The 27817-nt window shown below is 37.9% G+C and overlaps 1 protein-coding gene across 5 annotated transcripts in view; it reads left to right on the top strand.

The window, feature by feature from the left end:
* The window catches only part of Cadps2 (calcium dependent secretion activator 2), a 540468-nt gene that overhangs the window by 131768 nt on the left and 380883 nt on the right, over positions 1-27817 (top strand). For all 5 annotated transcript variants that reach the window (XM_059257429.1, XM_059257428.1, XM_059257427.1 and 2 more), the window contains exon 2: positions 6232-6345. In XM_059257429.1, the coding sequence (XP_059113412.1) occupies positions 6232-6345 (114 nt within the window). The remainder of the gene's footprint in view (positions 1-6231; positions 6346-27817) is intronic.

Raw genomic sequence — 27817 nt, 5'->3', positions numbered from 1 at the left:
TCTGTGTTTAATTGCTTCATTTATTAATTGTGTGCATGCATGTGTCTGTATATAAGTATGTGCACATGATGCAGTGCCCATGGGGTCTGGATGAGTGTGTCAGATGTCCTGGAGTTGGCGTTACATACAGGCAGGTAAGCCACCTAACACTTGAGTGCTGGGAATTGAACTCAGATCCTCTGAGAGAAGAGTATACATTCTTACATTCTTAACTGATGAGCTACCCTTTCAACCTACAAAATTTATTTTTAAGGTGATTTATGAATTTTGATTTTGAAAATAGTTATTTTATTTATATTTATTATTCTTTGTGTGTGTGTGTTTGTGTGTGTGTGTGTGTGTGTGTGTGTGTGTGTGTGTGTGTGTGTGTGTTGGAGGTCAGAGGACAAATTTTGGAAATTGCTTCTCTGCTTTTCTCCTACCATATGAATCCTGGGGATTGAACTCAGATACTCAGGCTTGGAAGCATGTACCTTAATGGCTGAGGTTTCTTGCCAACTTAACTTGATTTTTTATTAGGTTATTTTTAGAGAAGTTTTGAATTTGTTATAACATTGATCTTGAGTGTAAGATAAGATTTTCCATAAACGTCTTGCTTCCACATATGCAGAGCCTACCATACTTACTCTAATGGCACATTTGTCAAAATGGATGGACTGACATTGACATGTCATTATCCTCCACAGTCTTTAGCTAATAATAGAGATCACTGTTGATACTGTACATTCTGTAGGTTTGTATCAATTTATAATGTGATGTTTTTATCATTATACTGTCTCTACCCTAAGAGTCATTTGTGCTTTGCAAATTCATCCATTATTCCCTGGCTGACCTCAGACAACTGCTGATCATATGTTTCCATAGATGAACTTTTTACAGAAGTCATCCTGTAAGAGTGACATAGTATTTTTCAGATTGACTTCTCTCACTTAATAAAATGCACTTTGGTTTCTGTTTGTCTTTCTTTGGTTTGGTAGCTAATTTCTTTTTAGTGCTAAGTAATGCTGCATTCTCTAGATGCACCATACTTTATCTATTCCTCCACCTATTGAAGGATATCATTTTAAACACAGTGTACAGATATTGGTTGGAACATAAGTTTTCAACTCTGAGTAAATACTAAAAGTGAAAATTCTGGATTATATGGAAAAAGTCTATTTCAAAAGTGCTGTTTGATAAATTATCTCCACTACATTTCTTTTTTACCATTATAGCAAATGAGAGTTTCTATTGCTGCCTGTCCCTACCAAGGTCTGGTCCATTTTAGTAGTTGTGAAGTGGCATGTATTTGTTATTTTGTTTTGCATTTCTACAATAGTATTACATGGAGTATCGTGTCCTATGCTTATGTGGTATTTTTGTTGCATGTTTGGTGAGATGACTGCAGAGGTCTTTGACCCATTTTAAAGTTTGGTTGTTCCCTTTCTTATTGTTGAAATTTTAGAATTCTTTGTATGTATTTAAACAGTAGTTCCTTATCAGCTGTGTTGTTGGCTGTGTATACACTCCCAGTCTGTAGCTCGTTTTCTCATTCTATTGCTACTGCCTTTCACAGAGTAGAAAATTTTAATTTAAATAAAGCCTAGCACCTTAGTTATCTTTTCATTTAATGCCATTGCTCTTGTATCCAAAAGTCACCAAATACAAAGCCATATAATTTTTTTCCTAGATTAGGACATTCATAGTTTTACATTTTACATTTAGACTTGTGATCTGTTTTAAGTTAATATTTGTAATGGATATAAGATATTTGTCTAGACCCATATATTTTTCTTGTGAATGTCTAACTATTTCAATACTATTTGCTGTAAATTCTGTGTTTTCTCCATAAGTTGGCTTTGTTTCTTTGTAAAAGATCAGGAGCCGGGCGGTGGTGGCGCGCGCCTTTAATCCCAGCACTCGGGAGGCAGAGCCAGGCGGATCTCTGTGAGTTCGAGGCCAACCTGGGCTACCAAGTGAGTTCCAGGAAAGGCACAAAGCTACACAGAGAAACCCTGTCTCGAAAAACCAAAAAAAAAAAAAAAAAGATCAGATGATACTAGTTCTCTGGGTCTCTTTCTGGGCTCTCTTTTCTACTGCGTTAATCTTCTTGCCTACTCTTCTGCTAATCTCAGTTTCTTGATTACGGTAGCCATAAGCATTGACGGTGAGTAGTGTCAATCCTCCAACGTTGTTCTTTTCCTTCAGTAGCATAGTGACTATTTTTGTTCTTTTGTCTTTCTTGATAATAAAATTGGTTTGGTGATAGCCAGAAAACTATGTGTCAGAATTTTGAGTGAGATTGGTTTTAGTCAATAAGATTAAATAAGGGAAAATTAACATCCTAACAATATTGAATTTGCCTCCCCATGAATGGAAACTATCTTTCCAATTAGTTTCCTTTGATTTCTTCCTTGTTTTTTTTTTTTTTTTTCTTTTCACTCATGACAAGTCTTGTACATTTGTTAGATTTGTACTCAGGTTTTGCATTTGGAAGATTATAAAAATTATTTTGTACATTTAATTTCAAATTCAACTTATTCAGTGGTATTGTATAGAAAAGCAGTTGACTTTTGTACATTAACACATTACACAGTGCTGCCGCATTATAATTGATTATTAGGTCAGGGACTTTTTGTTGTTGATATTTTTTGGGTATTTTCAATAGATTTTCATTATGAACTATGAAGAAAGACTGCTTTATTTCTTCTTCCCTTTCCTCTGCCTGTTTGTCTTACTGCATAACCTAGGACTTCCAATATTCTCTTGATGAGCAATAGTCAGTTGAGCATCTGTCCTTTGCCCTGACCTTAGGGTGAAAGCTGCTCACATCTCCCCATTATATGTAACAGTAATTGTGTGATTTGTAGATGTTTTTATAAGATGTAAGTTTAGGGAGTTACTCTATGTTTGTGGTTCATGGGAGTTCTTTTAAAAAATCATTGAATGACCGTTGACTTTCCTAAATGTTTCTCTATACCTTCTGATATGATCATATGAGTCTTTTCCATTTTAGCTTGTTTATGTGATGGGTTATCTAATTGATTTTTGAGAGTTGAACCACATACCTATGACAAATCATACTTGGTTTTGGTTGAGTAATTGATTTTACACTTGTTGGATTCAATTTCCTTGAGGATTTTGCATTTATATTCATAAGAAATACTGATCTGAAGGTTTCTTTTCTTTTAATAGATTGTGGATTTTAAGTCATAATTAGAGAGGTTTTTCTCACACTGGTGTGTAAAGGAATTCTCCTGTGTTTTCTTCTAGTTCCTTTATGGTTCAACCTTTATATATTAAAAGTTTTAATCCATTTAATCCATATCATTGTGAGTTAGAGTGCAGTCTTTATTTTTCTGGGGACATAGCCAGTTATTCTTATGCCACTCTTTGGCGTTATACTGCAGTAAAAAGTGGACCTTAGTAAAACATAAGTCATATTTGAATAGAATTTTGAGATGCTGTGCATGTACTCAATTCTGATTGATTTTGTGTTGATTTCTTGTGTCTGCATGCCAGTCAAGTCTCTCAGTGTTTAACAGAGATTGTAGAGGGCAAAACCTTTTAGGAAGTACTTTCTGAGAGCTATCATCAGTGCTGTATTTGAAGATGAATTTCATTTTTCTTTCCCTACATTATATATAGGAAAATGTAAATACTTTGTGCTAATTAAGTGACTTTATTGACTCCCTATATTTGGTAATATTTCTTAAATGTAACAACAGTATATTTTATCTGTCTTTCTATCTATCTATCTATCTATCTACCATCTATATATATATATATATAAATTTTAAAATTTTAAATTTATAAACTTTATCATGAAAAACTTGCAAATGAAAACAGCACACATAAAAATAAACCAGCACAAATTCTATACAATGTACTGAACTTCTATACAGTTAGAATAGAATTCGAACTGAAGTTATGGAACTTTGCATTAAACTTTACACTGTCAGTACTGAATATATTTTATCCACTTATCCACCACTGAAAACTAACAAACAAATGACAGAATTAGAATTATTTTGTTTATAGAAGTTGGATCCTGATATGTAGGTACATGCTTATGCACGTTTTTGGAACTGTACTGGTTTTCTTGTATCTTCTGAGACAATGGCTTGTTCCAGTCTCTTTTCTTTGATTATTATCTTCCAATTTACCATACCATAATTTTTGGAAAGTAATTCTAACAACAAATACTGGTAAACTAGTAATTGCAAAGATAGTATTTTAGAGGGATTTTTTAAAAGGAGTAACAAAATGCTTTGGATAGAAGAAAGTTGGAGGAGAAACAAGTTATTCGTTTTGAATAAAGTTTCATCAAATGAGGGAACTTGGACAAATAATTATGCAAGTCATCTCTTTTCCCCCACCATTCTCACAAGCATTTTTGTTTCCATTATTTCACTCGGTGCTGGATTTGCAAGGTGAAGTTTTTTTGTTGTGACTCCCATGGCTTGAGAACTAAAGCATCTCAGCTGCCTCACTCTAAGCAATTGCTGTCCCAGTTCCGTTTGGTCCTCTTTGTGAGCTATGCTTAGAGGGCTAAAGTTGCAGACTTAACTTTGTCTTGCTTATATACATGTGTACAAAAGGTGCCTGCTTTCATTTTCTTCATATTATAGAGATGGAGGTTGTAATATAATGGTGATGTTTCTTTTTCCTGTACTTCAGCCGGGTTAGCCTCTCCTAAAACGCAGGAAGTAACCTTAGTGAAGAAATGGACTGTCTTCGTCTTTCAGTCTTGAGAGCAAGAGCTTTTATTTATTTTTTAGCACCTAGGTACAATAGGACACTTCTTTATCAGCCTGTGAGTAGCAGCAACAGTTTCATTTCAAGCTTTCTTGTTTGTCAGACTCCTAAATAAAATCCAGGTTTTGAAAGAGCTTGTCTCCCTGATATTTGAATGGCATTTTAATAAGCCCTTTGAACAGATTTAAACTTATTTCACACCAGCTTTCTTTTTGAAGCCAAATCATACCGGTTTTGTTTAGCTTTCTAATCCTTTAATCATTTTTCCCCAGCATGGTTCCGCATGCTTCACATCCCTCTATAGACTCCACTACTGGACTAAGTTTTTCCGTAAAGTCTAATCAAGATGGGATGAAACAGAAGCATCACTCCTTTGCTGTTTGTTATGTGTTCCAACAGACACTATTTCCAGAACTGCCTTGTTCTAGTTGAGCATGAACACAGCATTTCATACTTCTAGACCTGTTGCCTACCTTAAGGGAATGTGGTGTATGTGTGTGCGCGCGCATGCGTGCATATGCGTGCGTGTATGTGCGTGTGCGTGTGCGTGTGCGCGTGTGTGTGTGTGTGTGTGTGTGTGTGTGTGTGTGTGTGTGTGTGTAAGATGAACTTGGCATGAATGAACACAGGGCACTGAGACAGGTGTTTCCCAGGGCCTGTACTACTGAGTTTAAATCTGTTTCTACTACCATGGAATTAATTATAATTTTTAAACAAGAAACACTTGGTCTTTATTTGGCAGTGCAGCTTAAAAAATTAGTAGCTGATACTGCTTGTAGTTGACCAGAGGACATGGTTGGTGAGTCGTAACCTGTGTTTAAGCCAGCCTCAGTTGTTATGACAGCTAGTAGTGACTGTAGCTGCATTTACAGTGGTGATGAAATTGGATTAGAAATTTGTGTCCCCCTCTTGGTCTCTCATCTGTCCCCCAGTGGGCTTGAGTAAGTGTTCTCAGTTTATCTGTTGGATTGCTGGTCTCCCGAGTTTGTCAACTGTTCGTAGCTACATTTATGTCAATTCAGGCATTTCATGCATGTTTGTTCATGGAATTTGAACTTTTAGAAGCCAGCATTCATTCCTCCCAGAAGATTCTTTGTTGGGAATCCCTTCTGTCTTCTGCGGCCTTCCAGCTTATTGCCTCTTTTCCCAAAAGGTGTCTCCTTGTTTTTAAGAGTTCTTTTCCTCTTTGCTTTGTTTATTCAGCACAATTTTGTGCATCAATCTCTCAGCAAAATTTTAGATTTTCCCTGTCTCTGCAAAGGAACTGGAAGTTAACACAAGGAATTCTATCTAGGGCAGACATTTGCTGTCAAAGTCCATATCTGGATTCTGAGATGTGCAGGGAAGTCATAAGACCTTTCACTTTTAATTTTCTTTACTATAAAGCTAAATCTGTATCTAATCTCACCTACATACAGCAAATGTAACTTTTAATGATTGTCCTATTGTACAAATTGGCTGATTTATCAGCTTATTTATTTATTTTCCTTGTAGCTTAACAAACAACAGTTGCAGTTACTGAAAGAACGGTTCCAGGCCTTCCTCAACGGGGAAACTCAGATAGTAGCAGATGAAGCCTTTTGCAATGCAGTCCGGAGTTACTATGAGGTGAGTTTACAGAGCTCTGTTTTGGGAACTGTGATGCTTTCTGGGACCGTTTAAAGACTGTCCCTGGTATAGCATTGAGTCTTTGAGCTTTTGACTTTCTCCAAAGGATTGTCACTTCTATTTTGCAATTTAAAAACTCTAATTCCACGGCCTGGTTTTGAGAGATAAATAAAATTGGAAATTACTCACATTGTTTGTGAAGAAAACTGTTTAGAGTCATCTTCTGGCAGTGGCTGATACAGCTGAGTCTAGCTATCTTCCTATTCACATTCACAAATGATCCTTTTTAATCAGGATTTCAATAGTAAATCACGATCTTATGCCAGTTTGTTCTCTAAGCTTTATAATAATTAAGGGCACTAATTAATTTTAAGAGAATGCATTTTCTTTTCTTATTGAATGAATAGTACCACCAATTCCATCTTGCTGTTATTTCTGATTTCAGCTTATGACTCAAATGGAAATTTTCTGTATATTTCTTGTGAGCGGTTTTCACATATGATCATGAGTTTGTTTCAGTGAATTGCCAATAGATGTTAAGTTAGAGAGTTCACTTATGTCCTAAGCATCTCAGAGTCATTTGGGGAATGGATTCCTTTCATTGTGCAAATGCTTTTAACATTTCATCTGAAGAAACATGACATACAACACATCTTAGGCTACTGCAAAATTGAAATCATGGAAACATAATACTCTGAACTTCCCTGAGGCAGGGAGTATTGTCATGTACAAAACAAAATATTTATGATTTATGGATGATATGTTATTTAATATACCACTCACAAGTATATATTGAATTAAAAGAACATTGGCAGTTATTGAAGACTTGCTTACCAAGTATGCATGACAGATCTGGGAGCTATAGTAGATATATTGTCTAATTTGATCTCAACTGACTATCTTAAGAAAATAGGGCTTATGTCTTAACCTTGAAAATAGTGGCACACTAAAAGAAAAGGGGTAATTAAAATAGATAGGTGAGTTTCTTTTACTATCTTTTAAACTTTTGTATAAATCAAAAATTATTCCAAAATAAGTATTTTTTTTTCTAAATCACTTCAAGATTCATTTTAAAACCTACAATGACCAAGATAGTGGGTATTAGTAAAAGTACAAACAGATTAAGGAAACATAATAGGGCACCTGGAAATACACTACTACAATAAAATTATTTTTGACCAAAGAGCAGCTACAATACAGTGGAGAAAAGATAATCATTGCAATTCAGAACATGTGATGGAACAATGGTATACCCACATGCAAAAAGTTAAGCTGTATTTGGAAGGTATGCCTTTCACAAAATGAAATAATTGAGTCATAGACTTAAATGCAACACTACATAATTCCTAGAAGATTCAGAATTAATAAATATGACCTGGGTTGTGCCTTGACTTCATCCCTGAAAAAAGAAAACAATTGATGGAACCTAAAAAAATAAAATCTTCTCTAAAAGAGATACTGACAAATGATTGAAAAGCTATACTATAGACTTTTGTGAAATATTTGAAGAAGACATGCCTATTAAAGGGATAGTATCCAACATATGTGAAAATCTCTTAAGAATTGACTCATAATGATTTTCTCTGCTGAGTAGTATTCCATTGTATATATGTGCCACATTTTATTTATCCATTCTTCAATTGAGGGGCATCTAGGTTGTTTCCAGGATCTGGCTATTATAAACAATGCTGATATGAACATAACTGAGCAAGTGCCCTTGTGGTATGATTGAGCATTCCTTGGGTATATGCCTAAGAGTGGTATAGCTGGGTCTTGGGGGAGATTGATTCCCAATTTTCTGAGAAAGCACCATATTGATTTCCAGAGTGGTTGTACAACCTTGCATTCCTACCAGCAATGGAGGAGAGTTCCCCTAGCTCCACATCCTCTCCAGCATAAGCTGTCTTCAGTGTTTTTGATCTTAGCCATTCTGACAGGTGTAAGATGGTATCTCAGAGTCATTTTGATTTGCATTTCCCTGATGATTAGAGATGTTGAGCAATTCCTTAAATGTCTTTCAGCCATTTGAGCTTCCTCTGTTGAGAATTCTCTGTTTAGTTCTATAGCCCATTTCTTAATTGGACTGTTGGGAGTTTTGATGTCTAATTTCTTGAGTTCTTTATATATTCTGGATATCAGTCCTCTGTCAGATGTGGGGTTGGTGAAGACCTTTTCCCATTCTGTAGGCTGTCGCTTTGCCTTGTTGACCGTATCCTTTGCTCTACAAAAGCTTCTCAGTTTCAAGAGGTCCCATTGATTGATTGTTTCTCTCAGTGTCTGTGCTACTGGTGTTATATTTAGGAAGTGATCTCCTATGCACAATGGAATACTACTCAGCAGAGAAAAACAATGACATGAGGTTTGCAGGCCAATGTATGGATCTAGAAAAAATCATCCTGAGTGAGGTAACCCAGACTCAGAAAGACAAACATGGTATGTACTCACTCATAGGAGGATACTAGATATAAAACAAAGATGACTAGACGGCTACTCACAACTCCAGGGAGGCTACCTAGAAAACAGGACCCTAAGAAAGACACAGAGATTGCCTAATGACAGAGAAATGGATGAGATCTACATGAACAACCTGGACGTGAGTGGGGGTAATGAAGGGCAAGGTTCGAGGGAAAGAGAGCTTAGGGCAGAGGGAGATCCCAGCTGCATCAAGAACAGAGAGGGAGAACAAGAAATAAGAAACCATGATAAATGAAGACCACATGAGAATAGGATGAAGCAAAGTGCTAGAGAGGTCCCCAGAAATCCACAAAGATACCTCCACAATAGACTACTGACAATGAGTGAGAGAAAGCCCAGACTGACCTACTTTGGTGATAGGATGGCCAAACACCCTAATTGTTGTGCTAGAAACCTCATCCAATGACTGAGGCAACCAGATGCAGAGATCCATGGCCAGGCCCCAGGTGGAGCTCCAGGAGTCCAATTGGCGAAAAAGAGGAGTGAAAATTGTTGAGACCAAGATTGGAAAAAGTACAGGGACAAATAGCCAAGTGAATGGAAACGCATGAACTATGAACCAATAGCTGATGAGCCCCCAACTGGATCAGGCCCTCTGGATAAGTGAGACAGTTGATTAGCTTGAACAGTTTGGTAGACACCCAGGCAATGGGACCTGTCCTCAGTGCATGAGCTGGCTGTTTGGAACCTGGGGCTTATGCAGGGACACTTAGCTTAGCCTGGGAGGAGGGGACTGGACCTGCCTAGACTGAATCTCCCAGGTTGAACTCAATCCCCAGGGAAGTCTTTGCCCTGGAGGAGATGGGAATGGGGGGGTGGGCTGTGGGGAAGGCAGGGGGGGGGTGTGAGGGGGAAGGACAAGGGAATCTGTGGCTGATATGTAAAATTAAATTAAATTATAAAATAAAATTTAAAAAAAAGAATTGACTCATAATGAAACAGAATATAAAATATCACCATCTAATTTCAAACTGTACTACAGAGCTGTGGTAATAAAAACTGCATGGTATTGGCATAAAAAGACATGTTGATCAATGAATTGAATTGAAGACCCAGATGTAAATCCACATACCTATGAAACTTGATTTTTGATTAAAAAAAGCAAGAAATATACAATAAAAAAGAAAGCATCTTCAACAAGTGGTGCTGGTCTAACTGGATGTTAGTATGTAGAAGAATGCAAATAGAGCCATATCTAACAGCCTGCACAAATTTCAAGTTCAAGTGGATCAAAGACCCCAAAATAAAACCAGATACAGCAAACCTGATAGAAGAGAAAGTGGTGAATAGCCTTGAGCACATTGGCACTGGAGACTACTTTCTGAACAGAATACCAATAGCACAGGCACTAAGATTGACAATTAATAAATGGAATCTCATGAAACTGAAAAGCTTCTGTAAGTCAAAGGACATTGTCAATAGGACAAAATAGCAGCCCACAGAATGGAAAAAGATCTTCACCATCTCCACATCTGACAGGGGGCTAATATCCAAAATATGTAAAGAACTCAAGAAACTAGACATCAACAAACTAAATATTCCAATTAAAAATAGGATATAGATCAAAATAGAGACTTCTCAACAAAGGAATCTCAAATGGCCGACAACAATCACTTAAAGAAATATTAAATATCCTTAGCCATCAGGGAAATGCAAATCAAAATGAATGTGAGATTCTATCTTACACCTGTGAGAATTTCTAAGTTCAAAAACATAAGTGATAGTTCATGCTGGAGAGGATGTGGAGCAAAGGGAACATTCCTCCACTGCCTGTGGGAGTGAAAACTTACACAGCCACTTTGGAAATCAAAATGGTAGTTTCTCAGAAAATTGGGACTACATCTACCTCAAGACCCAGCTATATCACTCCTGGGAATGTTCACAAAGATCACTTCATCCTATCACAAGGACATTTGCTCAACTATCATAGTAGCTTTATTCATAATAGCCAGAAACTGAAAACAACCTAGACGTCCCTCAACTGAAGAATGGATAAAGAAAATGTGGTACATTTATACTCAGCTGTTAAAAACAATGACATCAAGAAATCTATAGGCAAATGGATAGAACTAGACAAAAGTCATCCTGAGTGAGGTAACCCAGACTAAGAAAGACAAATATGTTACATTCTCACTTATAAGTGGATATTAGCTGTAAAGTAAAAGATAATCATGCTACAGTCCACAGACCTAGAGAGACTAAAGAGCAATGAGGGCTTAAGTGGGGGATGCATGAATCTCATTATGAAGGGGAAATAGAATAGATTTTGAGGGTGAACTTGGGGTAGGTGGAGTTGGGAACAGGAGGGATCAGGTTGGGTGGGAGAGGGAGAAAATACTGAGAGAAACGACTGGAATTGGGGGGCATTTCAGAGGTAAGGTAGAAATGTATTGCAATGGAAGCTCCATGGAATCTATGAGAGTAACCCTTGCAAAGACTCCTAGTAAGTAATAGGTGTCACGGAGCCTGAACCGGCCATCTTCTGTAACCAGGCAAGGCTTCAAGTGGAAGGATTGGGACACCGACCCAGCCAAACCTTCAACCTACAATTTGTCATGCAGGGTGTTCTGGGACTGGAGTCCTAGTAGAATTGTCATCAAAGAGACCAGAGAGACTTCATCTAGCAACTGTTGGGAGCAGATGCAGAGTCCCACAGGCAAACATTAGGCAGAGCTCAGGGAGTCCTGCGGAGGAGGGGGAGAAAGAATTGGAGGAACCAGAGGGGTCAGGGACACCATGAGAACAAAGTCCACAAAATCAACTGACCTGGACTCATGGGGGCTCACAAAGATCAGGGAGTTTGTAGGGGTCTGACCTAGGCCCTCTGCATATATGTTACGGCTGTGTCCCTTCTTCTGGTGGTATTCCTAACAGTGGGAGCAGAGGCTGTCTCTGATTCTTTTGCCTGCCTTTGGGACCCCTTTCCTCCTATATTTTTGCCTTGTCTAACCTTGATGTAATGGTATGTGCCTGGTCTTATTGTGGCTGATTATGCTGTATTTGGTTGATGTCCATGGGAGTCCTGCTCTTCTGGTAGGAGATGGAGGTGGGGTGGATCTGTGGGAAAGGGAGATGGAAGGGAGGGGAAACTGCAGTATTAATGTAATAATATATGAGAGAAGAATGAAAATAAAAAAATAAATTTTTAAAAATCGAAATGAAGGACTAGAGAGATGGTTCTGCAGTTAAGAGTTCTGGCTCTTTTTCCAGAGAACCCAGGTTCAATTCCCAGGACCCACATGGTGACTAACAACCATCTGTAACTTCAAAGCATCCAGCACCTCCTTCTAGCCTCTACTGACACCAGGCACATAAGTGGTGCATAGATGCACATGCAGGCAAATTCATACCCATAAATAAATATAAATGAATCTTTAAAAAAAAATTGACCAAAAATTTGGCACTACACTTAGGGATTAAACAAGTATAAAGGATACAGATTATTGTCAGAGAGTTGCAAATTAAAGCAATAGTGAAATAGCACTATTCAAATAGCTAGGATGCAGAACTGATATCACCAAAGGCTGGTGCGAAGTTGAAGCCACAGGAAGACTCTCTCCTGTTATAAACCGATGTAATGGTTTTCCTTAAAAACATTTTTTCATTACTTGAGAATTCTATACATGCACACAATGTGTATTTGTCAACCCACTGCACATTCCTTTCCCTCCACTTCCTCTCCTATGCCTTTCAACACTTTTCCCTCCCAACTTTATGTGCCTTTTTTTTAAAAAAAAAAAAAAAATTCACTGAATCTACTTAATGCTGCCTGTATGTGCCTGGGTATAGGACTGTCCATCAACTGGAATATGGTAGCCCCTTGGGGGCAGCATTCAGAAGAAAACAGACTCTCCCTCACCCAAGCAGCCATCCATTGTCAGTAATTAGGTGGGATTTCATGAGCTCCTCCCCCAACCCATACTGGAATTTGATTAGTTTGTCTTTCTACAGGCCTTGTGCATGTAGACACAGGCACTGTGAGTTCATGTGTGCAACAACATTGTCATGTCTGGTAAACAGTGTTTTGTGCAGACATCCACTACCTCTGTCTCTAGCATTTTTCACCTCTTATTCTATGGTGATTCCTGAGCTTTGGGGTCAGGAGGTGTGATTATACATACATACATACATATACATATATATATATATATATATCCCATTTAGAGCTAAATATTATCCAGTCTTTATTCTCTAAATGCTGACCAGTTGTGAATCTCTTTATTAATCACTATCTCCTACAAAATGAAGCTTCTCTGATGAGAGATAGGGAATGCACTAATAATTAGGTATAAAATAAGAAATTAGGGAGCAATTTATTATTATGTCCATTTAGCATAAGCTGTTTTTAAGTAAGCACAGAATGAAGGAAGTAAAGTTTAGTGAAAGGTATGCTTAAGCTGTGCTGATAAAATTAACTCTAGTGGAGTGGAGACTACACTCATTGTGTTCTGAGAATTGTATTTTCTTCCAAGCACAATAAATTAGAAGACATGGACAAAACTAAGGTTTGGGGGTGTTGAATGAATCTTCTGTTGTTTATATATTAAAACTGGAGATGCTTAGTTTGGCAACAGATCGAACTTGTGTTGTATGTGGTCATCAAATAAAACTAGAGTAAAAATCAAAACTGATGTGGGGAAGATTTCCTCTCTCATCTTCAGAAATTCCATTTTATTGAATGATAAAATAGCCTTTTCCATGTTTTTAGTCTACACAGTAGACAATGATGTGGCTGTTGTGTTTGTTGTATATGCAGATATTTACTGTTTGGGTGGGAGCTCCACCTCAACCCCTGGCACCCTGGTATCTCTCTATACCCAAAGAGTCTGGAATGTTTGGAAGGAGTCTGGTGGAAAATCCACTTCAACTCCTCTCCCCTATCTCTTTCCCTAAACCTGCCTCTTCAAAGCCCGCCAAACACAGCTCCTCCCCTAGAGAGGCTCAAGACCAATCCCACAGGGTATATAAACTGCATCCCTGAAAACAGACACGTTGTTTTTCTGGTCTCATCTCCATCTCCTCTCTGTGGGGCCAGGGAATAGCCCAGGAGTGGGAGTGCTTTACCCATTAAACCTGGGCTTTTCCTGATTCAGTCTGATTCAGTTTGTCAGGAGGCCTAGGACTTATCATTACTCTGCACATATTTCCCTTTACTGCCTGCAATTTTAGTAGAAAAACCCACATATGTTTCTTTTTCTCTGTATTAGTTGATGAAAACTTGTATGTTCATGGTATGTTCATTTTTTTAAAGATAAGTTGTTGTATCCAAACACATTCATACTAGAATTAAATATTTTTGAGAATTGATGTATGATGCTTCTCGTAGCTGTATGAGTGTATTCTTTGCAAATGCATGTATCAGTTTCACTATTTACAGTAAATGTTATTTGCTATGTTACATAATTATATTTAGTGTGTTACATATACTACACAGGTAATAATGGTCTTTCTAGGAGGAGTTTTATCACATTCTATGATATCTTAAATACTACTATAAAGTAGTAAAGGTAACGAAGAAGTTCTAGTACTTCATTAATAATTTTCACCATAAAATTCTCAGAGAAAGTTAAACATCTCAGAGTCCAAACATCTAAACTACTCAATAGGTCAAGAAGGCTGTAGGAAAGGACCAGAACAGGAAAAGAAGAAAAATCTATGTCAAGTAGCCTACCAGATGACTTAATATAAGGTGGTCGATATAATCCAGATAAGTTTATGGTTTCTAATTATTGATGGGATTATTTTAAGTGTGTGTTTTGTGTTCATCAAGCATCTCACTGTCTAGATAAAAACCACAGCGTGGACAGTAAGTTTATATGACTTCACTTCTTTTCCTGGCCATATCTTTTAGGGATTTTTTTTGTTGTTGGTGATGGTTGTATTAGGTTTTCATTTAGGGGAGCTGAGCTGATAGTGTGGATGTGTTTACCACAGGTTTACCACAATTTATTACTTTCCAAGTTGCTCTTACATCAGATAACTGCTTCTGCTTCATGGGATGCTGGTGGATTTCATTATTTAGAGCAATAACTGTGATTTATAATCAATATGTGGAAAGTTGATGGCCTTTCGTTGAAATTTTCTGAAGGACAGTGGGTAGTTGCCACCTCACGCTTTTCAGTGTGATAGAGACTTCAGGTTCTGTATTTGTTGTAAATGGGGGTTAGAGCCTTTCTCTTTCCCTTTCTCATGATTGTGGTTGGTAGGAGGGATTTGATTAGCAGCTTTTCACAAAGAATGTATAGTTTGTTTATTCTACTTGTTCTCTTCTGTTTCCAAAGACTGAATGAGAATGGAAGATTGATTTATATTCATTTTTTAAATTACTGTAGGAGTGTTGTGATTTGAATGAGAAATGACACCCATAGACCCATGTATTTGGTCCCAGTGGATAGTACTATTTGTGGAGGTTGTGGAACCTTGAAGAGGTGGAGGCTTCCTATAGGAAGCATGTCACTGGGGAAGAATTTTAGGAGTTTGTGGCTTTGCCCAGTTCCATTTAACTTTCTATGCTTTCTGCTTGTGGATGGAGAGATATGATCTCTCATCTTCCAGTTTAGGATACCCTCTGCCATGTCTCCTCATCATTATGGATGCTAAAATAAATTCTTTCTTCCACTGGTTATTTTTGGTCATAGCATTTATCACAGCAACAAAAAGTAAACAGTACAGAGTATTAATCATCTTGACCTCCACTGTGACCACTGCAACTAGCCATTCACTTTTCCCATTTGTATAGGGAGGAAAAGGAAAATCCTGCAACAAATTAAAAAATAATTTTTGGGTCCTGTTCACATAAAACTTATAAATATTCCCACCTCAACAGTTTCGCTCTAATTTTGACTCATTATTTTATCTGCAACATACAGTCAAAATTTGAAACTCAAAAGATTTCTGCTTAGGTGTATCTTTAAGAACACCTTTTAAAAGAAGTAGTAAGTGTTTGTTAGATAATTGTCCTGGCTGGTTTTATGTCCACTTGACACAAGCTAGAGTTATCTGAAAGGAGGAAACCTCTGTTGATAAAATGCCTCCATAAAAGCCAGCTGTAGGGTGTTTTCTTAATCAGTGATTGGTGAGGGAGAACTCAGCCCCTTGTGGGTGGTGTCATGTCTGGGCTGGTGGTCCTGGGTTCTATAAGAAAGCAGGCTGAACAAGTCATGGGGATCAGGTCAGAAAGCAGCACCCCATTCATGGCCTCTGCATCAACACCTGCCTTCGGTGTCTGCCCTGTTTGGGTTACTGTCCTGACTGCCTTTGAAAATGAACAGTGATATGGAAGTGTAAGCCAAAGAAACCCTTTCCTCCCCAAGTTTCTTTAATCATGGTGTTTAATCATAGCAATAAGAACTCAAACTAGGATAATAAAGGAATAATTAGTAGATGCAAAGTTTCTGTAATAGTAAAATGTACCTAAAATAAAATTATCAATTAATAAAAAGAGGAAAAGAAAATTGATATTCCATGTGTAATTTCAACAGCAGCTAACAACTTCATTTTACAGTTTCTTGTTTCTCTTACATATGTGTGAAATTGGAGTCATTACAAGTTTTTATATACTATGTTAAGAGCATTCTTTAATAGCAAATGTTTTATGTACATGGTTTTAAATTACTGTGCAACAGTTCATCAAGTGCCTATATCTAAACATTACTTGATATCCTAATTGTTAAGTATTTAGGTTTCCTGCATTTTTTAACTTAAAAATTTGGAAAGGTCTCCATAGGTTTTGGGAGACCCTATGAAATTTCTTTCCTCCATGTGAACATGTTCATTGTTCAGCACTTCTTTATGTAGCCTTTTCTAGGAAAGACTATTTGATATCAGACTTCCAGGTATTCTGGCTCTTAAAATCGTTCTGCTTCTTCTGGGTTGTTCCCTGAGTTATATATGCAGGAACTGTAATGTATAGGGATCTGTTAGAACTGGGCTTCCCACGATCAGTTGATCTGTATGTCCAGTTGTGGCTTTCTGCAACAGTCTCTATTTTCTATAAGAGAGCTACAGGCATCTAATGACTGCTGGGAGAAGGATAATTATCTTCTCTCAAAGATAAACCCTCTTACTGGTTGTCCATTCCGGAGTGGTCAGCCTTGAAACTATGTACATACCACCAGCAAAGAAGAAATGAACACAACAAGTTGTTTATGTTATTTATATATATATATATATATATATATATATATATATATATATATATATATATGTATGTATGTATACACATGTGTGTATATGTATATGGTAATAATGCTCAAAGAAAAAGAGGCTATCAACTTGAGAGTCAGGAGGACATGAGAGAAATTAGAAGGATGGAAGCTGCGAGGGGCTAGAATGAGGGAAGGAAGGGGGAAAAGTGATGTAGTCTTAGTTCAGTTAAAAACATACTTTAAAGAGTCTGAAAGGATTGCATATATTCCTAAATTGACCATCTTTGATAATCTCAACAAGCGAGATACATGGTCAATGGGCAAAGAGCCTTGTTTAAGCTCTTCATGAAGATTGCAAGTTGTCTTGAGAAAGGCAATAGTAATTTGTTCTGACACAGTAATATTTAGCAATACTCCTCACATTCTGGTATTGTTAAAAAATTGCCAACTATTGATTTTACTTATTTTTATTTTACTGTTAGTGAAGTTTCACTACTTCTCACCAGCTGTTCATACTTTTTTATGAAATACTTTTTTGTCTATTTCTCCACTTGGATGTTACTATTTTAAATACTGATTTATAGGCCTTTTTTATACTCTCATTAGACTATTAACACTGTAAAGCCAAAGCCAAAAATTTCTGTTTCTTTTTGCCTCCTTGTTTGGTAAGTTTCCTTGCCTCTGATACTACTTTTCTTAGTCCACTTTCCTTTGGAATCTATTTTCTTGTTCATGAGTCAGTAGCTCATGACAGTAGCTCTTCTCCTGTAGTCCTTTAGACCTGTTAACTCCAGCCCCCACCTCTATTGGATCGGTAGCTCTGTAGAAATCAGGTTCCACTTTGCAGTCATCTGCTGCTGTAACTCATGTCACTGCCATGGATCTTAGCTCCACCTGAGGCCAAAGGAAGATGGTCTCAAAAACTCCCTGTAGTTGTCTAAGACTCTGGACATTAAACACTGTCTCTGTGCACTTATACCTTCCTTTGTGTTGAATGATCTTATATCTCTAAAATACGAAGAAAAAGATAGGACTATGGCTCAATTCTCTACCTCCAGAGTAGATGTGCAAGCCCATGATGCTTACCTCCATATACACACTCATAATTCTTAGTTCAGGTAACAAAGGGCTTGACTTTAGCATCTGGCTCTTTCTAAGGGAACAGAATATATGACCCAACTCTTCTCCATCACCGTCACTCTTATCACTGTTAATGCATGAAAAAAAGTAGGAGCTCTTCAAGACTTTTCTGTTTTGCTTTGTTTTGCTTGTGTGATTTCCTTACCTTTTTCAGACTTAATATGTAACATATATTTCTTAGTCTTTTGTATGCAAGCTAGAGGGGGAGTGGCTGGAAGATAACATTTAAATGTTTTAATGGAAATTCTGTTATTTTATTGAAATAGAAAGATTTGCTTTGCATATTCTAGAAAGTGTTCAGCCTGTCAAAATCTTTTTGAACTTTGAAATAATGCCATGGAAGAGGCATTCATAGAGAATTGATAATCGCTAAGTAAATCAAGATTGGCAGCCTGTGGCAGGAGGGGATAAAAAAAGGTCAGCACACTAATAGACGAAATCCAGTAGCCAGTAATAAGAAGCAAGGTTTCAGATTTGCACTGAGCTCTGCAAATCACTTTGTATTTGTTATTTTTGATATTAGCTATTTGAGTTCACATATTTTTGTATATGCTGAGTGACATTTGAAATCAAGCATTCTGTAAGAATGTGGAGAATGTGCTTTTATGTTTGAGATTCCAATTGCTATTTAGAGTTGATGTTACCTGTCAGTGGGCTGTGTAAAGTCACTTGCATTCTTGATGACATCTGCTTTTTTTTTAAATGTAGACAAAGTGGTGTGCATATAAAAGAATAATATTTGACAATAATTGAGAAAAACAATATTTTCAGAATTGTTCTCCAAGCCATTTTAGAACAAGCTGAGCTTATGAATATTCCATTTTCATCTAGCAAATCTGTAGCAGACAGCAGGGCTAAGCCTCCATCTAATTCATCTCTTTTTTTTTCTGCATTTTTATAACATGGAATTGGGCTGTTCAACCCTCCATTTAGTCCCCAGTATAGACATTTAAGCCAAAAAGCAGTAAAGAGCAGAGGTACGTGCAGACAGTTTCAGAGCAACGTTCCCTAATTCACATGTTCAACACCAGCTTAGTGTGAGCACATTGGTGCATTTAAGATGCTTATTGTTATGTGATGTCATATTTTTTTCATGCTTTGGCATTGCATCAAAATGAAGATTTTGTAATCATATGTATCTGTAATCTTTTCAAGAGTGTTTATAACCACTGAATTCTCAGATCATCTTAGCCATTAACTCAACTGAGTACCACCAAAGCCATAATCCCTCTTGAATAGAAAGTCCATGTCGTTGTTCAGAGCAACTCTGAGCAGAGGTGCTGCTGTAGATCTCCCAACGGAGCCCATTTGGCCACAGGTTTCAATGGATGAAGATACTCCTTCATTCTTCTGGATAATGCTCTATAACTTTGTAGTTTTCCTTTAGAAGTTTGTGTTTTCACACCTAAGATTAGTTGTCTTCAGCATTCAGTCAGCATTATCTTAGATGAGTAGTTTTTGACTCACAATTTTTCTGCCTAAATTTAGAGTTAAAATTTCCAAGTCTTAAGGTCCAAGAACAAATAATCACATTTCCTTGATCCCCAAAGTATTATGAAGTTTTATATTTACTCAGATGTTACTCCTGGGTCCATTCAATGATTTCTACTATTTATCTTCTATCACATTTATTCAATAGTGCATTAAATCATTAGAGTCCTGTTTCAAAAGACATTCTTGTTCTTGATTTTTGTGGGTGAGAACTTTTATTGTTGTTGTTAAATGAAGAACTTGCTTTAATCTTTCTTGCAAGATACATCGTCTGCTGACATATATCCTTTATTTAGTTTGAAAGAAATCATGTATATCCTAGTTAGAAGTCATAAGAGGCACTGGTCTCCCTTACTATATTTAAATATTTTCTATTCCTTAGTCATAAAACTAAAGACACAATGCTCATGAGAAGAATAAAATTAAATCTTCAACACTATGAATAGCTAAGATAGTCATTGATCATCTGTCTCTCAGTACATTATTGATTTCACGATAGAATTCAATTATTTTATGTAGATTGCCATCAAAATATTGACCAAAGGCCATGTTTTGATATGACACAACATAAAACATATTAAAGACAAAATCTCTTTACTTTAAACTTTGTTTGGGTTAAAGAATGTAACTTTATTTGTGAGTTACCTATAGTTAATTGTATAGGGCTGAGGCCTCATGGACTTTTTCATATTCACTTTACCATGTGCATTGTTGTCTTTTTCCCTAGGAAAAGGCACACTCGTTTGTTATGCATCATCAAGTTATCAGCCCTGAAAACATACATGCTAGTAACCCTATACTGACTAAGCAGGTTATATTTAGGAATATATATGTGTATACATATACATATATTCATATAACAACAGTTAATGGAAAAAGAGGCCGTAATTTGAAAGAGAGGAAGGAGGCATATACAGGAAGGTTCAGAGGGAGGAAAGAAAAAGAGAAAGGATGTTATTATATTGTAATCTCAAAATTAAAAAGAAGGAAAAAATGAATTTTTTATTGAAAATAGATTCTTATATGATATACCTTGGCCACAGTTTCTCCTCCCTCCACTCCCCCTAACTCGCTTCTACCTCACCTCTCCCCCAGATTCATTCCCCCTCTGTTTCCTCTTCAGAAAAGAGCAGGCCCCCAAAGAGACTACAGCCAAACAGGACAAAACATAAAACAAGACAAGCCTTCCTATTTGAGACTGGACAAGGCAACCCAATAGGAGGAAAAGAGTTTTAAGAAAAAGCAAAAGAGTCAGAGAAACACCCGCTCCCACTGTTAGGAGTCCCACAAAAGCCCCAAGCTACCAGCTATAACAAATATGCAGAGAATCTGGTGTAGGTACATTCAGGTCCCATGCTTGCTACTTCAGTGTCTGTAAACCATGTGAACCCGGCTTAGTTCATTCAGTGGGCCATGTTCTTCATCTTCTCTGACTCCTACAATCTTTCCTCCCTCTCTTCTGTTGGGTTCCATGATTTCTGAGGGGAGGGATTCAATGGAAACCTTCAATTTAGACTTTCTCTCTGCATAATGTCTGGTTGTGGTCTCTGCACCACTCCCGTCTGCTGCCCGAGGAAGCCTCTCTGATGATGACTGGACAAGGTACACACCTTATAGCAGTGTATAGCAGAATCTCATTAGGAATCATCTCATTTCTTTTCTTTTTTTTTCAGAACTGTTGCATTTGGTTCTACCCTAGGTCTCTGGGCTATCCAGTCTCTGGTTCCTGGCCATCCAGGCAGTGTAGGACATGGTCTTCCTCTCATGGTATGGACTGCAAGTTAAACCAAACATTGGTTGGCCACTCCCACAAGCTCAGTGTCACCATTGCCCCAGCACATCTTACAGGCAAGACAGAAGGTGGAGGGTTTTGTAGCTGAGTTGGTGTCCAGGCTTCTCTTTCCATAGTCTGCAAAGTACCTTCTGTGCTAAAGAGACTAGAACTTAGGGGTGAAGGATCCATGCAGGCACCAGCTTGACCTCTCTATGTTTAATGAGCTATGTGGATGTTGTCCTCCCCAACAGAGCTCTGCTGTCAGTTTTCAGAGACTGGCCTGCCCTAGCAACAGCCTGGTTTGTTTAGTCTCCACAGGGCCCCCTTGGCCAATAACTCAACTGAATGTAACCCAATCCTACCACTGGAAGCCTTGCCTGGCTACAAAAGATGGCCAGTTCATTGTCTTTATCCTCTATTGCTAGGAGTCCTTACCAGGGTCACCCTCATAGATTCCAGGAAGTTTCCACTGTACTGGTTTTCTACCACCTATCCACAGTGCTTCCCAGTTTCAGCTGTTTCTTCTTGCATTCTCTTTCTCCACCCCTACCAATCCTCCCAGCTCTAGTCTCCACCAGCCCCCAGTCCACCTGCAAAATTTATTGTATTTCCCTTTCCCAGTTGCATTACTCTCTAGAGCCTTCCTCTTTACCCAACCTCTCTGGGTCTGTGAATTGTAGCTTGATTATCATTTACTTAACAGCTAATGCCCACGTATGTTATGATTAATCCACATGATTCTATTTAATGGGTAATAGGGATTTATTAAGATATAAGTTGAGGAAATACACTCACAAATACAGAACCGAATAAACAGCTGAAGTTGTCGTCTGTTCTGTCTGGGAACGAATGCCCCTAACCATCTGATCACGGCAAGAAGAAAAAGCATGAGACTCCTCTCCCTTTCCTTTTAAGAGGTTACTAACGAAAGCAAGAAGCACCACCTCTTTCTTTTGGGCCGTATAGCCCAAAGTCATGGGCAGAGCAAATACCACTACACACTTACAAGTGAACACATACCATATTTGTCTTTCTGGGTCTGGGTTACCTCATTCAGGATCAGTTTTTCTAGTTGCATCCATTTGCCTGCAAATGAGTATTTATGTAAGCACTAGTCAAGTACTGCCTTCTGTCCTAGAAATATATAGATGAGTAAGGAAAGGGTGTGTGTAGTCTAATAGAACAGACAGATGTGCAGGTAATTGTTCATGAAATTCATCATGCCCCATTTTTGCCACTTGGAGTGTGTACTGACGGAGACCATTACCCTTTCTAAAGTTTTCATGGTATGTTGCACAATCTTAGTTCAAAATGCATAAATTTTTAAGATTTATCTACTTATTATATTTATGGGTATGTATGTGTTCCCTTGTGTGTTTTCTACATGTATGTGAGTATTGAGGAAGTCAAATTAAGGTACAAGATCCCCTGGAGCTAGAGCTACATGCAATTGCCAGACACGTATTGTCCTGAGAACTGAACTTGGATATTCTAGAAGAGTAGCAAGTTCTCTAAACTGCAAAGTCATTTATCCAGCCCTAATATGTGATTTTTTTTATGAAGCTGTGAAAAGTAAATTAGATTAAGCCTCACACTATGTTTCATATAACTATATGTTCAACTCTATGAAAGTGCTAATTTTGATGTGCTAAAAATGTCTGCTTCATATCAGTAAACCCAATAGTGCTTGAAGCATCTACATTGTATTCTACTTGATATCTTTTGGTATGTGGTAGTAATCTTGTTACTTTTCAGTCAGTATCTGGTTGCCTTGCTGGAACATTGTAGATGGTATGTTATTACTTTTCTTTTTCTTTTCTTTCTTTCTTTTTTTTTTTTTTTAACAGATATAGATACTTAAAGCCCCTGGGCATGTACCTCTAAGAAGTCATTGCTCATACTTTTACAGTGTTTGAATCTTTACTGTTAATTTCAAGAATGTACATTTATATAACTGCATTATGATGTATTTTAGTATGTGTTTAATTTTTCATTTATTTGTGTCATTTAACCCCTGCTGCCCTGGCAACACTATCTGATGTACATACAATTATATACACAGTAGAAGGTTATCTGGTGAGGGCATTAAATTCCTCTTTCAAACATAGAAACTCTTAAAGCAGATAACTCAGTAGTCACACTACAATCTCAGGAATATCTAAATGATTAAATGCATTCCAAAATGACTGGAAAAAATTACAAAAGAAGGAAATCTACTTGGCATTGGTGTGTCCTCTCGAACAGCAGTTCTATATTCTCTATTGGGCAGTCCTGTATTTTCACTACAGTATACATTTGTCTTTTAATTTTTAATATGATACGTGGGTTTGATTGATACCTTTACTATCATATTGAGGCTTGGTTTATTTACTTTTTCTCAGCCAATATTTGAGTGTCTACTTACCAGCAATTGAAAACAACTTATTGCTCCAACATTACAGAGCACCCACAGAGTATTTAAGTCAATCATAATATCTAGCGAACAAATATTTAATAATTCTAGTTTTCTGTTCAGGAACACCCCTGATTTGATGAAGTCCAGGCCCAGCTTTTATTTGTTTAATTTTAACAAATATTTGGAGAGAGGTAATTTTTCTTTCTCTAATGCCCATCAGTGTGTGCAAGATTTTGAGCAAGTAGTCAGTGATTTTTCTCCTCTTGTGGTTTTTTTTCCTTCAGTCGCTTTAGAATACATATTATTCACTATAGACTTCTGAATTTGTAGCCTAACTGTTGCATTCTCTGTTTTAAAATTTTCTACATTTAATAGAGGGATTTAATTCCCATCCTAGGTAGTCTAGTTTTCTTACAGTATCCTATGCACATCTAATGATGTTATATGTACAGGAGTTAAAGTAGAGCTGCTATAGAGGGATGTGGAAGAGCCTTCAAGGGAAAAGCATTAAATATACTTAACCTCTATTCATGTATGTTGAGAAGAAGAGACCAGCTCCCTGTACGCAGCCCAATGTGGCTCTAGTTGGTTTTATGTGTATTTGATGATATTTAATATAAATTGGCTTCGTTGCATGGTTTAATGTACTCAGGAGTGGCAGCTCCTGATATGAACTTGGCTCTCTAACATGTTTTCTCTGTATAGCTTTGTGCCTTTCCTGTATCTCACTCTATAGACCAGGCTGGCCTCAAACTCAACAGAGATCCGCCTGGTTCTGCCTCCCGAGTGCTGGGATTAAAGGCGTGCACCACCACTGCCCAGCTTCTCTAACATCGTTTTTTAAAATATTTTTATTTTATATTAATTTAATTTTACATATCAGCCACAGATTCCCCTGTCCTCCCTCCTCCCATCCCCCCAGCCTTCCCCCCCTAACCCCCCCCCATTCCCACCTCCTCCAACTGAATCTTCTCTAACATCTTTTAGCAGAAAGGTAAACAGAGAAAACAGGCAATTTGAGCAAGATCGTAACATAGAGAAAGGGGACTTTGAGCTTCCTTTTCCCATTCATTGTTTCTAGCACCAGGCCAGCTGGCTCTCTTATCCATTTCCCTTCTTTATCCTCCACATTTCTCCTCTCTTTTGTTTTTCTCTTCCCCTCTTTCCTCTTCCCTCCCCTCCTCCTATTTCCCCCTCTTCCTCTTCTCTGCCTTACCTTTTCTCTCTTCCCCATTCATCCCTACGTACTTCTTCCACCTCATCCCTCTTCATGTTTTCAGTCTCTTTCTCCCTCCTCTTAACAGCATTACACACTTCCTCATCCTCCTTATCCTCCTCATCTTCCTCCTTCTCCATCCTCCTCTGCTATCCTCTTCTATTTTCTTCCTTAACCCTTCCCATCTTTTCTCTTGTTGCAGATTTATCTACATCATCCAGTAACCCTCTACAATAACTGGTGATTGCATCTACCCCCTTACACAACTTGAAAACCTTGTTTTGCCCTCACTCATAAGTAAATACTGAAAGACTTAATAGTGAAGGAGTTGACATTTTTGTTTTCTGATACTTATGTCTTCCACATTGTATCTAATTGTAAGGCATGGCGAAGTAGCCCTTGAAAGTTGTTTCATTGAAATATCAAGTGACAAGTGATCAGTATCATTGATGAAATTCTGCAAAGGTTACTTCTGTTTTTGTCCATATGACAAAATACTAGAAACTGGGTGATTTGTAAGAAAAGAGGTTTATTTAAGTAACAGTTCTGGATATTCAAGCATATAGCATCAGTGTCAACTGAAAGAAAGTCTGTGTGATGGATGTTACCATGGTGGGACAAAGATATCACATCACAATAAACAGGAGAGACGGGTAGGGCCAGCCTTGTCTTTTATCACAGCCCATTCTTGAGCACTAATTCAGGGGGCCTCATGAGAGTGATCATAATCTCTTAAAGGTTAATGAGCTAATAACCTCCGACTAGGTTCCCCCTCTTAAAGGTCCACCATGTCCCAATATTCCCACAGTGGTATTGAACTTCCCACAAATGAATTTTGGGAGGTTACACTCAAGACATGTCCAAAACACAAAACACAGCATCTGAGTAGGACAAGAAAGGAAATAGGCCATCCTGAGTGTTAATTTTGGCAGTTTGCCCATGAATAAGAACTTTGTTCTCTGAATTTGCTTTTATCTAAAGATGATGGTCAGGTCTTGATTCCACGGATTGCTAAGGGACAGCCAGACTTGCTCAGTACTCAGGGATCCAGCTTCTCTACACTAGTGTTTGGTTGTTGGCATGTTTTATTGAAATGCCTGGACTGTAGAGGTCTCAGCATTGCTGTGGGATGGTCTGTATGTCAAGTGTGTTGCTGATTGGTCAGTAAATAAATCACTGATTGGCCATTGGCTAGGCAGGAAGTATAGGCGGGACAAGGAGAAGAATTCTGGGAAGTGGAAGGCTGAGATAGAGACACTGCCAGCCGGCACCATGACAAGCCGCATGGGAAGATCCCGGTAAGCCACGAGCCATGTGGCAAGGTATAGATTAATGGAAATGGATTAATTTAAGATATAAGAACAGTTAGCAAGAAGCCTGCCACGGCCATACAGTTTGTAAGCAATATAAGCCTCTATGTTTATTTGGTTGGGTCTGAGTGGCTGTGGGACTGGCGGGTGAGAGAGATTTGTCCTGACTGTGGGCCAGGCAGGAAAACTCTAGCTACACAGCATGGCCCTTTAATCAGATCCCTGCCAGTGTTTTTATATTGTCATTTCCCTAAGTATTTTTTAATGAGTGATTGGGTGTTTGGCAATGAGAAAACGTTGTTTCCTTAATATGCAAATGCAACCTACTTTTCATTATTCTTTCAGAAGGTCTAAATGCTCTTAAGAACTACCTAAAATTTCCCACCTATCCTGTGAGCTGGTGGTTGCTGGTGATAGCCTGCAGGCAACTGATCCAGATGATCCTGGTCTATCATCTCCCTCTCTCATCCACATGCTCTTTTGTCATTCTGGTCTGCCTCCCTCCCATTTTTTTTCTCCCTACCTATTTTCCTCCCTTCATTTCCTCTTCCTATAACTTTTTCTATGTCAAGGAAACTTCTATCTATGTAGACATAAAATAGAGAATAATGAAAATAGAAGGCTTTAAGTGGCAAAGATAAAATGGTTAAATTGTAAAATAACAATGCCGTGGAGAACATTTCTACCTTAGTGAACTCTAAATGTGTGGACTTTCAGAGTAAAGGATTGGAGCTGGAAAGAAGGCTCAACCATTACGATCTTTTGCTGCTCTCACGGAGGACAGGAGTTTGGTTGTTGGCATGTTTTATTGAAATGCCTGGACTGTAGAGGTCTCAGCATGGCCCTTTAATCAGATCCCTGCCAGTGTTTTTATATTGTCATTTCACTAAGTATTTTCTATGAATGATTGGGTGTTGGGCAATGAGAAAACATTGTTTCCTAAATATGCAAATGCAACTTACAGGGTAACAAAACCACTTGCAGCTTCAGCTGCAGGGAACCCAGTAGCCTTTTCTGGCCACTTCAAACACCCACACTCGTGTACATACACTCACACTCACACCGACACACATACAGAGAGAGAGAGAGAGAGAGAGAGAGAGAGAGAGAGAGAGAGAGAGAGAGAGAGAGAGAGTGAGTTGGGGCCTGGATGCACAGCTCAGTGGTAGAGTACAGGCCAGGAATGAAGAGATACTGAGTTCGATTCCTAGTACTGGAGAAAACAAGCAACAAGAGCCATGCGTAGAGAATGTAGGGTATTGTGCTGTTATCCTAAGATAACCTGCTTCACTGTTTTCTTCCCGGGAACTTTACTACATGAAGGAACTTTACTACATGAAGGAAGTGGTTTTGCCTGTTACAAAATACATTCTTAATTTTAAGACCCATTAGCTCAAAGCTAAGAAAGGTAGATTTTAGTTGCTGAATGTTGTACAATATTTTCTGCCCTGAAGAATTCTGTGCTCTCCCCATAGTGAAGTGACTTCACGTTTGCTATTACTTTGGTCTGTAGATGTTGATTGT

Source organism: Peromyscus eremicus, chromosome 3 (assembly GCF_949786415.1).
Source record: "Peromyscus eremicus chromosome 3, PerEre_H2_v1, whole genome shotgun sequence".
Classification (NCBI taxonomy): domain Eukaryota; kingdom Metazoa; phylum Chordata; class Mammalia; order Rodentia; family Cricetidae; genus Peromyscus; species Peromyscus eremicus.
Note: the sequence above shows the minus strand (reverse complement) of the source record. Positions and strands in the feature narration are given on the sequence as shown.